General features: G+C 38.0%; 1 protein-coding gene across 1 annotated transcript; it reads left to right on the top strand.

The window, feature by feature from the left end:
• Positions 1 to 706: 706 nt before the first annotated feature.
• On the top strand, positions 707 to 11,935 carry LYRM7 (LYR motif containing 7). The gene is given in 4 exon segments (XM_010288983.1): positions 707 to 794; positions 1,446 to 1,516; positions 4,027 to 4,108; positions 11,859 to 11,935. Coding segments are annotated over 4 exon segments (318 nt in total).
• Positions 11,936 to 12,525: the final 590 nt, after the last annotated feature.

Raw genomic sequence — 12,525 nt, 5'->3', positions numbered from 1 at the left:
GCTTTACATGCATACTGAGGTGTGTCATAGCTACATTGTAAATACTAATTTTTTGAGTGTTTGTTTTACTGAAATTTTTATTTGCTGATCTGGCAGTTTTATTTAGGGAAGGACTTAGCTTTGTATTGATTTTGCTGTAGAAGATTATGCCCAATTATAGTACAGAGATATGAAAAATAACTCTTGAATTAGTTAATATACAGTTTGAGATCGTTTTGAAATTAACTTTTCTCACACTGGATTGTAAGTGTGAGAATACTTAGCCATTTATATGTCTGTCTTTTTTTCATAATTGGATAATATCCAGTGATAAACCCTTGATAGTCCCTTCAAGTGACTTGACTTTGAGAGTTATAGTGATTCTGTTGGGTTTATTTGATATTGGCACAATAAACATGTTTGCATCAATGTATTTTCAGATTATATTGCCATCATGCCAAATAATTACATAGGAGTGTAGTGCTAGTACTCTCTAGCATCTGAGATTAATTTGAAAGCTCTAGAACTGTCTAGGATTTTGATTTCCTCATATATACTTTGTCTGCAAGTTACTTGATCAGGAACTGAGCTCAAGTATGTTAGAGACTGATTCAATACCAAATTCTGTACCAAATGGGAAGACTTATGAAAGATCAACCAGAACACTGTTAATTGTAACATGTTCATTTTAACTAAGAATCCTGCTAGCAAAAAGGTAATTCTATTGATGTTGTATTGACAGGTTTTGAAGCTTTTTAAATTATTACACAGAACCCGGCAAGAAGTTTTTAAAAATGATACCAGAGCCCTTGAAGGTGAGATACTTTTTTGTGTGTTGTGGATGCTTACCTATCTTTCTGTGGAGCTTTCTTCTCTGAATAAACAGAAGAAGAATTCTTAACATAATCTTCTTTGAAATTATTCCTTTCCACATTATATAAGTAATCACTGTGAAAACTTCTGTGTCCATAATCAGACAGCCTTTAATTTGAAACAGAAACCTGGTTGTTAGACTCAAGGACTCAACCCATACTTCATAAGGAAAACATCGCTTTTTGGAACCTTGGTGATCGTCCTGGGATTTCTTTTTGCCCTGTTGGTTTCTTTTTAACTTTTCAATTCAGCCAGAGCCCGTTTAACTGTACTAAGCATTTGACTTGATTCTTTTTATGTACGGTTGCTCCTCGGGGAGCTTTTTTAGCAAACCAACTTTGAGTAGTGGCTTCTATATGTTAGTTATTTCTAAAGCTTGGAATGCTAGACAGGAAATCATATTTTATTCCTGTATCAGTCAACTTAAAATAGGACATCATCTAAATTCCATGGAAATCTTATGTTAAAATACTTTGGGCAGAGTGCACCAGGAGGGTGCTATAAAAGACTTGGGATTCTGAGCTTTGAGGCAGTGACAAAGACAAGATATAATTTTTTGTTCACACTTCAGTCTTTTTGCTTACTTCATTTAGCTGCAAGAAAAAAGATAAATGAAGAATTCAAAAATAACCAAGACGAGACATCTGAAGAGAAGATAAATGAGGTACTTCTCATTTTCATTGGATTTTATTTTCCACTTTGTATAAGAATACTTATATAGGAGCTTTTTACTTAAAGGATCTCTAAACCAATGTAAGTGCGTATTGAGACATTGTGAGAGCCAGGTGAGTTTAAAAGGCTTTTACATGGATCTTTGTTTATAAATATATTGATACCTCCATTGGTATTAATAGTATGTTACAGAATTTTGCACATACAAAAATACATAAGGAGAAGTGTCTTCTGGTAGTTCAATATGCTTATTTTGAAGCTTATAATAAAATTATGGAAAAATGTTTTGTGTTGGTGTTTTCATGTAAATATTTTGTATACTTCATAATATCTCTCTGAGCTCTGATCACTTAAGTTTACCTGGTCTTTGTTGTATAAACAAGCACACAAATATACAGAGAAATTACATAATCTGTTCAGATACTGGCAGACAAGAGAAGGTATTTTGATTTCTGATGACAAATGAGGTAGCATCTTTTTTGGGAGACAAAAAGCCAAATGATCATGACTATTTTAATATAGAGATATTAATTATATTACAGGGGGGTTGCTTCTTCTTTTCTTACAGTGCATTAAAAGGAGTAAAACACTCTGTTAACTCACTATGTAAGTTACCTTTGCTCAGTTGTTATTTTACCACTTTTTACCAAGTCATTTTTCTAGAACTTACTGAAGCCTGAAATAAAACTTCTGTATTTTACATATTTTTAATTCTTAAGATCCATACAGCATGAATAATTTAGTCCTTGTCATTCAGCCTCTTAACACACTGTATTTATATTTACATTGGCATTGGGCACTGCCAATGCCAATGAAAGTGCCTCCATCAGTCCTTTGCAGAGGTAAATCTAAACCTTTGCATCATACCAACCACTGGACAGTAACATAAATAGTTCTGAGCATTTAGTTAGGACTTTCTACCTTTTCTGCTTGTTATCAGGCCCTGATAGTATTACTTCCGTGTTTGTGTTCCTGGTATCTGATCTGTTGAATTGTATGTTCTTTTTGTTACAGGTGTACAGGAAAAATACTTGCTGTAATTTTTAGATCTGTATTTGTTAGGAATAACAACCTACAAAGTAACACATATGTAACTTTTTAATATGGGTTAACTGATACCTTGATAAAATGTCAGTGGAAGAAATTCTAGTGTTTGATCACAACTACAGAATCCTAGAACATCACAGAAGCTGTCATATTTATTGTGTATATATATATACACCCCAAATAGACTTGGATGCAGAGGAACTGAATCAAATTATATACAGGACTTGTGAGAATTTGGGCACTTGCTTGCATAAACTGGGGGCATTGGTGTTCTGCTTTGGACAGCAGCTAAAAAAAATAAATACTGACTGACCCAATGTGCATTGCTTTGCCAGAATAGAAAGCTGCAATGTCTTCTACTATGACATCAGACACTTAGTTATGTAGTGACCTAAGGAGGTAGGAGTAATGATCTGCAGTATTAGAACGTGAGATGTGGCAGCTGAATCTACTGCAGCATTTTAGTTCAGATCAGGAGTGCACTTCTGAAGTTACCTTGGTTACCTCTACTTCATGTAGTGTGGCTTGTTCCATGAAGCAGTCTTGGAGCAAATGGCAGAATTCCGTTAAGATGAAATCTGAAGCGGAAGGTGTGCTTCAGGAGCATAGAGTCTAGCTGCTAGTGGACATTTTGTAGGGAGAACTGGAGGATACCTAACCCAAACTCCTAAAAGGGAAAGCAGGGAGGAGGAATGCAGTGAGCCTTGAGCTCTAACACTTGCAAAGATCCACTGCTGGGTGTACACAGTACTTCCTAGTGTAAACATGTCTGCCGAAGTGTCTCACTTGTGCAATTTCATTTATGTCTGACAGAGGTATCGTGCAAATAAGTATTAGGCTTCTCTTTAATCACTCACCAAAACTAGCAAGGGTGCTTCTGCTTATCCTTTTAAATGAGGGAAGGAATTCTAGGCCTTTTGCCAAACACTAATGACTCTGCTGATATTTAGACAGTGCCTTGTTCCTGTACTGCTTTTATGTGAAACCTCAGTATTCTTAATTCTTGTCATGTTTTGCCCATATTTTTGTCTCCTTATTTCAAGAGCAGCAATGTTAAAAGAACTACATTGCCCTTTCATTAGGGGTAGTCAAATGTTACTGAGGCATTCACAAATGTCTTTGATCATTGGAAACTAGTTACTTGTTTTAGTTAGTTGCATTCTACCTTATTCATTTGCAGTTTTAATTGGGTGTGTAGATTTTCTACTGCTGTGTGTTACTGAGCAGAAGTTTGCTTCCTCTCATGCTGTATTTCAAGGTACCTTATGTTACAACCTGTAATTATTACAGGATCCCCAAAGTAAAAGGTATGTATAGATAGCGCATAACTAACTGAACAATAGAACTGACTGGCTTCATTATTTGAATAGTTGTCTAGTATGGAATATACCTTCAGAAATAATTACATATAATTTAAATTACTCTGCTGTTTTGGTTTTTTCTTTCTTTTACTAGCTTCTGAAAATAGCTGCAGATGTTGAAGTGATTCTCAGAACTTCTGTTATTCAGGCAATTCACACAGATTCCGACAAAATATGTGAGTAAAGCTGCATACTGAAAAGATGTTCTAAAATGTTCAGTAAATAAATATAAAACTTGAAAACTAAGTAAAGGGATAGAGAGCGCAGAAGTCTGTCCCTCTTTCATTTCTCTGCCCAAACCCTTAATTTAAGCCTATTGGCTAATGTCACTGCGTAGGAGAGGTGGAGGTTTCAAAGGTATAAAGTTTCTACACAAATATTTTGAAATACAGAGGCTGGCAGAAAAGAAGCAGTGACTGCATTTAATGCCCTCATTGAGAGAAAGAAGTTATAACTTGGTACCTTAGCCATTAGGAGTGACAGCAATTAGTTAGCAAGTCATCATGTATCTACTGGCTAGTCAGTCAGTGTATGTCTAAATGTAGTAGCCACAGTATCGATAGGTGCTTGCTCTACCAAATAGGTAGAAGTTGCCTGAGGAGAATTAACTAATGCAGTATGTACACGGTCCATAGAATAGCTTTTACTTTTGAGAATTGAGTGTTCTTTTCCAAAACCTTGTTCTGACAATTTAAGTTTCAGATTTTGCCTTGGAGGATTTATGACACAATGATGGCCCTGATGCAAAGCCTGTCTAATTCTGAAGTTTTCATTCCTGGTTTAGGAGTTCTTTTATCTTACAGTCAAACACAAGAGAAGTAGTACATTCAGCATGCAACTGCGTGGTAGAGGATAAGAGAAATCTTCAGCTGTGTATATTGTTTTCTTTCACTTCTGTTTAAGTGGTGTCTGTAAAGCTTTGTAACTCTTTTCAGTTTTAGATTTGGTAGAGCATTTAGTTTTAAGAACAGCCATTATGATCAAGGGCAAAGATATGTCTAGACCAGTGTCGAGTCTTCCACAGTGATCCTAGGCAAATGACAGTAGAAGAGTAGGAGCAAGTGAACTTTCATATCTTCCAGCTGTTTACACCTGGCAGCACTTCCTGAGGCAGAGATGGTTTCTGTTTTAGTTATCCTTAGTGGGTTGCTTTCTCATGAACTTGCTCCTGTCAACCTGTGCAAATTTACTGCATCCAGGAACCTTTGACAAAGAATTTACTCTGGGTTTTATGAAGAGTCACTGGCTGTGGTTTTGAATCTGGTCCTACTCTTCATTTCCTATCCATTTTACTATCCAGTTATTAGTATTCAATGGCTTGATGTCCACATGGAGATCACTGATGAGTGGTGTCCCTCAGGGGTCAGTACTGGGACTAGTACTGTTGAATATCTTCATCAGTGACATAGGGGGATCAAGTGCACCCTCAGCAAGTTTGCATATGACACCAAGCTGAGTGGTGCAGTCCACAAATGTGGACCCATGCGGGTGGGGCACCCAGTACCCCCACCCAAGGGGGACCCATACGTGTGGGGCACCCAGTACCCACCCCCAGCAGGGACCTTTGGGGGGGGGCACCCAGTACCCCCACCCAGAAGGGACACAGGCATGTGGGGCACCCAGTACACCCACCAAGGGGGACCCATGCAACCCTCTGGACCATGCCATCCAGAAGGACCTGGACAAGCTCGAGGAATGGGCCCATGTGAACTTCATGACGTTCAACAAGGCCAAGTGCAGGGTCCTGCAGCTGGGTCAGGGCAACTCCCGGTATCAATACAGGCTGGGGGATGAAGGATTGAGAGCAGCCCGGCTGAGAAGGCCTTGGGGGTACTGGTGAGTGAAAAGCTGGACGTGAGCCAGCAATGCACACTCAGCCCAGAAGGCCAACCATATCCTGGGTTGCATGGCCAGCAGGTCTAGGGAGGTTATTCTGAGAGCCCACCTGGAGTACCGTGTTCAGCTCAGGAAAGACATGGACCTGTTGGACTGGGTCCAGAGGAGGGCCACAAAAATGCTCAGAGGGCTGGAACACCTCTCGTATGAGGGCAGGCTGAGGGAGCTGGGGTTCAGCCTGGAGAAGAGAAGGCTCTGGTGACACCTTTCTTGCAGCCTTCCAATACTTAAAGGGGGCTTATAAGAAAGCTGGGGAGAGACTTTATAGCAGGACTTGTTGTGATAGGACAAGGGGTAATGGTTTTAAACTAAAGAAGGGTAGATTTAGATGTGATATAAAGAAGAAATTTTTCATAATGAGGGTGGTGAAACACTGGCATAGGTTGCCCAGAGAGGTGGTAGATGCCCATCCCGGGAAACCTTCAAGGTCAGTTTGGACGGGCCTCTGAGCAACCTGATGTAATTGAAGATGTCCCTGCTCACTGCAGGAGGGTTGGACTAGATGGTCTTTAAAGGTCCCTTCCAACCCAAACCATTCTACAATTCCATGGTTTTCACCAAGCTGTTCATGAGTTTTTAAGACCTTATTGCCCCTCTTTTGTTCCCCGCCACCACCATGGAACAGCTTCTCTGTGAAACAATATGTGAATGCCTGTGATCATTCTGTTGCTATTCTCTGCACCCTCTTTGATTCTACTATATCTCTTTTAAGATCATTTAGAGCTTGCTTTCTGAATCAGAGCTGAGCACTGTCATCAAGCCAGGCATTTATACACCACCAATGGTACAGTGATGTTTTCTCTTTCATTCTCCATTGGTTTCCCAGTCATTCCTAATTCTGAATTTCATTTTTGGCTGCTGTGCGTACATATATTTATTTATTTTAACAAAAATATCTTGTATTTATTAATGGTCATAGTCAGTTTTGAACCTGTCGCTTTCTTTGTGAAGCTTATAATTTTTTGACCTGTCTGCATTGCATGTGTCAATGTTTGATTTTGTGTCTCATTTTACTGGTTAGTCAGTCAAGTCTTAAGCTCATCCTGCAATTCTTTACAGTAAGCCGTTTTCTTAAAGAACTTATTCAGGATGTTATAATTAAAAAAATGTTCTTTTCCAGGTTAATTACAAATATGTTGAACAGCACAGATGCCAACAGAAATATCTGTAGAACTCCCCTTTTGACATCCCTCCATTAGGAGACCTGTTCATTTATTGTTCACTTCCAACAGTTTAACCAGTGACTTACCCATGCAACACCTTCTGTCATAAGAAGGCTGTTGTTTTCTTAGAAGTGTTCACTGAGGAACTTTTGGGAATCCAGACATATTGTGGAAGCCCTCCAAGACCTGTTCAGACAACTCCAGCAGGCACTGTAAGGCAGAACTTCCCTTGCAAAAGCCACATGAATTCATGTTCAAATACTAATTTATATTCTAATACTGTTGTGAGTGTGTAGGGATGGAGTTAGGACAGCCAGAGCCCACCTGGAGTTGATCTTGGCAAAGAGTGTGAAGGACAGCAAGAACAGCTTTTACAGGTATAGCAGCAGCAGAAGGAAGATGAGGGAAAATGAGGACCCACAGCTGAATAGGGCAGGGGACCTGGTAACAAAGGACATGGAAGAGACTGGGGTGCTTGGTACCTTTTTCATCTCAGTCTTTACTGTTAAGGTTTACCTTCAGGAATCATGGGCCTCAGACCATCAGGAATGTCTGGAGCAAGGGTGACTTTTGCTACAGGAGGAAAATGCTAGGGAACATTTAAACATGTTCCCTAGGGGCATACAGAGATCCATGGGACCTGATGTGATGCCCCCCTGGGTGGTGAGGGAGGTGGCTAATGTCATTGTGAGGCTACTCTTAATCATCTTTGAAAAGTCATGATTATCAGAGGAGTTGCCTGAGGACTGGAAGAAAGCAAATGTCACTCTTCTTTTCAAGAAGGGCAAGGCGAGGATCTGGGAGACTGGTCAGCCTCACCTTGATCCCTAGGAAAGTGATTGAGCCAATCCTGGAGGCTGTTTCCAAATGTTTTAAGAACACAATGGGAACTGGGAGTAGTCAGCAAGGATTTACAAAGGGAAGATCTCTGACCAATCTGATACCCTTTTACAGTGAAATGACTTGATTTGACTCAGCGGACAAGGGGAGAGTAGTGATGATTGTCTGTGTTGACTGTAGCAGAGTTTTAATGCTGTCTCCTTTAAAATCTCAAAAAAAAAGAAAAAAGTGATAGAATTGCACCCACCTAACTTTACAGACTTCTTAAAGAAGTGGTGGCAATGACGTCTGCATGGAAGAAGGAGGTCTTCCAGAATCTAGTACTGGCCAGGAAAACTTTGTCCTGTAGCAAAAAAATCTGGAGTAGATCTATGCATTTGACCTCCTTATGAATGCAGAGGATGTTATTATGCAGTCTCTTGCCCATTCTTTTTTTTAATTTATTTCTGTATCTATTTTGTGTAGGTCTAAGCTTTGCTTCTCACTCTGTAATTGATCTTACTGCACTAAACAAAACAATCTTGAAACAGCTGTCACAGTTTGAAAACTGTCTGTTTTGTGTGTGTTCTGAATATATATTGAAGTGAGAAATATTTGGTCTTGATAATGTAGTGAATCACCAATTAAAAGACCAGGAATGCTTTAGAAAAGAAATCCAGAGCATCATGATAGAAGTTCACAGAATAAGAATAAACAGTATAAAAGAAAATTTACAGAATGGATATTCTTACTTGTGGTATAATTAAAATGTAAAAAGCATTCAGTGAAGTTGAAATTTACATTCAAAGCTAATACCAAAAAAAAAGCATTTTTATTTTACACAATAAATTATTCTTAAAGGTCATGGCAATGAAAAATCTTTGTGGCCAGGAACAAGATATTACTCAAAATACAAAAAAGCAGAAGATCAAATGATGCTTGGCTTGATACTGTAGTGAAAGAGTAAAAGCAAATCTCTTTACAGAAGGAATACACAGACCTTTGTACCATGTTAAATTGATCAGTAACACAACATTACTCCTAAGTGCCATTCTTTGAGCAGGCTTCTAGCGTGTTTGCATCTTTCCTAAGAATCCAGCTTTGATTAGTCAGGTTAGCACTCTGAACTAAGAAATTCTAGTATAGCTCTTACTATATTATTAGTGTCACTGGTAGCACAGAGTGTGCTATTAGAAAATTTCTGAAAGCAGGAATTCAGAATTTTTGGGGAGTTGAGTTAATTGTCACCATATTTTGACAGTTTATGCTGAATAGCATAAATAGGTGCACTGTGTGAAATTATACCCATAGATGGGTGTGGTTTCCACTGCTGCTCTATTTCATTTAATATCTCACCCTACTGTTTCCATCCTTTGTTGCTTGTAAAGAAGAGTTGTCTGAGATTAAAAAGGGGAAAAATGTTGGAAGTGGGACTTCAACGTCCCGCTGAATCTATGGCTAGATGTTGTCGTGGTTTAACACCGGCCGGCAGCTAAGCCCCACACAGCCACTCGCTCACTCCCCCCACAGCAGGATCAGGAAGAGAATCGGACAAGTAGAAGTGAAAAAACTCATGGGCTGAGATAAAAACAGTTTAATAGGTAAAGCAAAAGCCACACACGCAAGCAAAGCAAAACAAGGAATTCATTGACCACCTCCCATCGGCAGGCAGGTATTCAGGCATCTCCAGGAAAGCAGGGCTCCATCACGTGTAACGGTTACTTGGGAAGACAGATGCCATAACTCTGAACATCTCCCCCTTCCTCCTTCTCCCAGCTTTTATTGCCAAGCACAATGTCAAATGGTGTGGAATAGCCCTTTGGTCAGTTGGGGTCAGCTGTCCTGGCTGTGTCCTCTGCAAACATCTTGTGCATGTAATGATGAAAACACCAAGTGGATCATCTCACTTTCCTTTGCTTTTTGGCACCTAGGAGCCAGTTTCTGGTAGGAAGTTTGTTGTATGTAATGCCTCTGTAGGTTTATGATTCTCCTTAGGTAGCACATTCTGAATGAGTATTTAAGAAAGTTTTAGAACAAAATCAACCTTTTTGATCCTTAATCCTTATGCTCTGTGGTAGCTTTTATACTGCCAATAGAATTACAGTTTAGCTCCCTCAGCTAATTACAGTTAGCTTTTGTGGTACCATCTTGTATTAAATAACAGTCTTTAGACAGATTTAATGCCAAAAAAGTGGAAGTGCAGCCCTAAGATGGCTGCTTGAGTTGCTGTTTGTTGGCAAATAAGTGACCTCAGATGAAAAGTTTGCTTCTTATAGTGTTTCATCTTAGGTGTTACATGTTTGTTTTGTAAACTTTCTAGGTGAAAGTTTACTTTGCTGTAATAGAAAGTATATTTGCCTATTTCTTGTAAAATACTTACATTTTGGGCTGTATTTAAATTTGTATTATGTCCTTGCTTCATCCTAAGCGATCGCCCCACTGCCCAAAAAAAGATTTAAGTGATCAATTGCTATTTGTATGAAAGAAGGGCAGAGAAAAAAGAAACTAGGAAAAATGTTTCAGAAACCTGTTGCTGCAGCTGGTTTTCTGAAGCAAGTTACTGTCAGAATCATTTCACTCTTAACTTTTTGTATTTAGCTACATCTAGTGTTTTGCTTCTTTTTTTTTTTTATGCAATCCTGAATCTCTCAAACAAAATAACTGAAAAGAAAGCCAAAGACTTGTCTTAGGCAGTGAGAACAAATATTGGTAAGGGGAGCATTTTCCCTAATCAAATTAAATTGTTCTGTGCTGTCATAGAGGCAGTGTAGAGGGCAATGTTATTATTTAAAAAGAATTTGAGATGCACTGGTGTATAGTTATGTTGGGATTCACTGGTAAACCTTTTAAAAGAGAAAAAAAAAGAAATTAGGCTGAGGTTTTCTTACTAAAGAGAAGACAATTTCAATTAGAAGCTTGTTAGTCCTACTAGATAGATTTTTCTGATTTTTTTTTTTATGTTTCAGTCTGAGTTACATTACTCAGTAGTATATAAATGTTCTATTGATTTCACTTTAATTTCAGATTAAGCTGATACAAACAGAGTTTGCATTTTAGTAATACACCACACATGCAGTATGTTCTGATGATTCTGATTTGGTGTGTTGGCAGTGTATGTTCAAAACTTAGCTTTGAAAAAGAAGGTTAAAAATTCTTTCAATCTTTATTTGTTTGGACTTTTGTTTTTCAATACTTTATATCCAGTTCTGTTTTTCTTTGCTATTTCTGTTTCATGTAACTATTCTGGGTGTGTTGGTCAACATGTTTTGTCATAGATGAAATACTTGTGAGAAAATTTAAAAGTAATGCAATTTAATTTTTACTTAAAGCTCTTAGAAACTTAATAATGCATCAGTATCAGCACACAGATGCAGAAGGAACATACCTCCAAGGAAATCCGTTTTCTTTGTTAGAAGATAGGGGATATCAGTGCACTTCGGACAGAATGTTAACTCATTACACACACATACACACAAACACACAGATTTACAGGTTTACTGTACCTGTTGCAGCTCTCTGACTTAGTCGAAGTACATCATTATGAACACACTGCACTTCTGTGACGATATAGTGGCCATAATTTTCATTTGATGCTTTTTTTTCCTGTTGGCCTTTAAAACAGGTGTGGCAAGATACATTTTACATATCCGATTCCAGGATGTTGGGTGAGAGAGCTAAGTCAAATTTAATACTCATTTTGGAACTGTTGAAGTAAACATAATCTGACTCAGGCATGATAAAATTACCATTCTTTCAAAGCTACTGCAACACTTTTATACTTTTTTTGTGGATCCTTAATGCTATTAAAATATTTTCAGTGCTTGTAAAAGGAAAAAGGGAAAGGCAATATTCTGACCAACAGTAGGTAAAAATCTTTAATACAATTTTGTCTTGGGTAGATACCATGATGTTGCTTGTATGCTTACCGGAAGTTCAGGTTTTCATTGTAGTAACCTGATGTTTTGTTTGTAAATGTAAAAACAACTTTAGAATTTTAAATAGTATTTTCTATAAGATTATATTCTTACAGGCTTTTTTTCTATTACAGTGCTCATACCCAGGAAAGATCTGCTACAAGACAATACTCCTTACTTTGATAAGCCAACAAAAAAGCATGAATCCTGAGGAAAATATGCCATCCTCCCCAGGAGGTTATCTGTAATGAGATCTCTGAAAACCAATAGTGGGTGGATACCTGCTTTAAAGCTAAATTTTCAAAACAGTTAAATACTGTTACCAGGAGAGCACACTGAAATTAAGTCACTGCTTTTATTGAGTGCTGTGATATCATAATGTACTTCTGTGGAAGATATTAATACTTCCACCCAAACTGAAGATGCACAGTTCTCTTAAAAATAAGACTGCTGAATTGTGTTACTTCAGCCAGGAATGTTTCTAATTATGAGAACTGTCAGATAGAGATTTTTTCCCTAGCAATCTAGAGTTTTTCAAACCTAAATACACATTAAATACAGTTTTTAATCCTGATAATATTTATTTATAAGTTTATTGTCAATCATATGCTGCTTTGAAGTAATGAAAAAACATCTTGTGGCATTTACCATTAAATTTATGGTTTGCACCAAAGGCATGATTTCTGAAGTTGTCATTAATTGTACACTTGTACACTAATATGCTGTGATGTTTGAGAAAGTTCTTAAGGTTTATCTGAATAAATTCTTCAGATTTTACAGATGGGAGAGTGTGTGTAGTGT

The sequence above is a fragment of the Phaethon lepturus genome, unplaced genomic scaffold (assembly GCF_000687285.1).
Source record: "Phaethon lepturus isolate BGI_N335 unplaced genomic scaffold, ASM68728v1 scaffold22920, whole genome shotgun sequence".
Taxonomy (NCBI): Eukaryota; Metazoa; Chordata; class Aves; order Phaethontiformes; family Phaethontidae; genus Phaethon; species Phaethon lepturus.
This window is presented reverse-complemented; position numbering and strand designations above follow the sequence as displayed.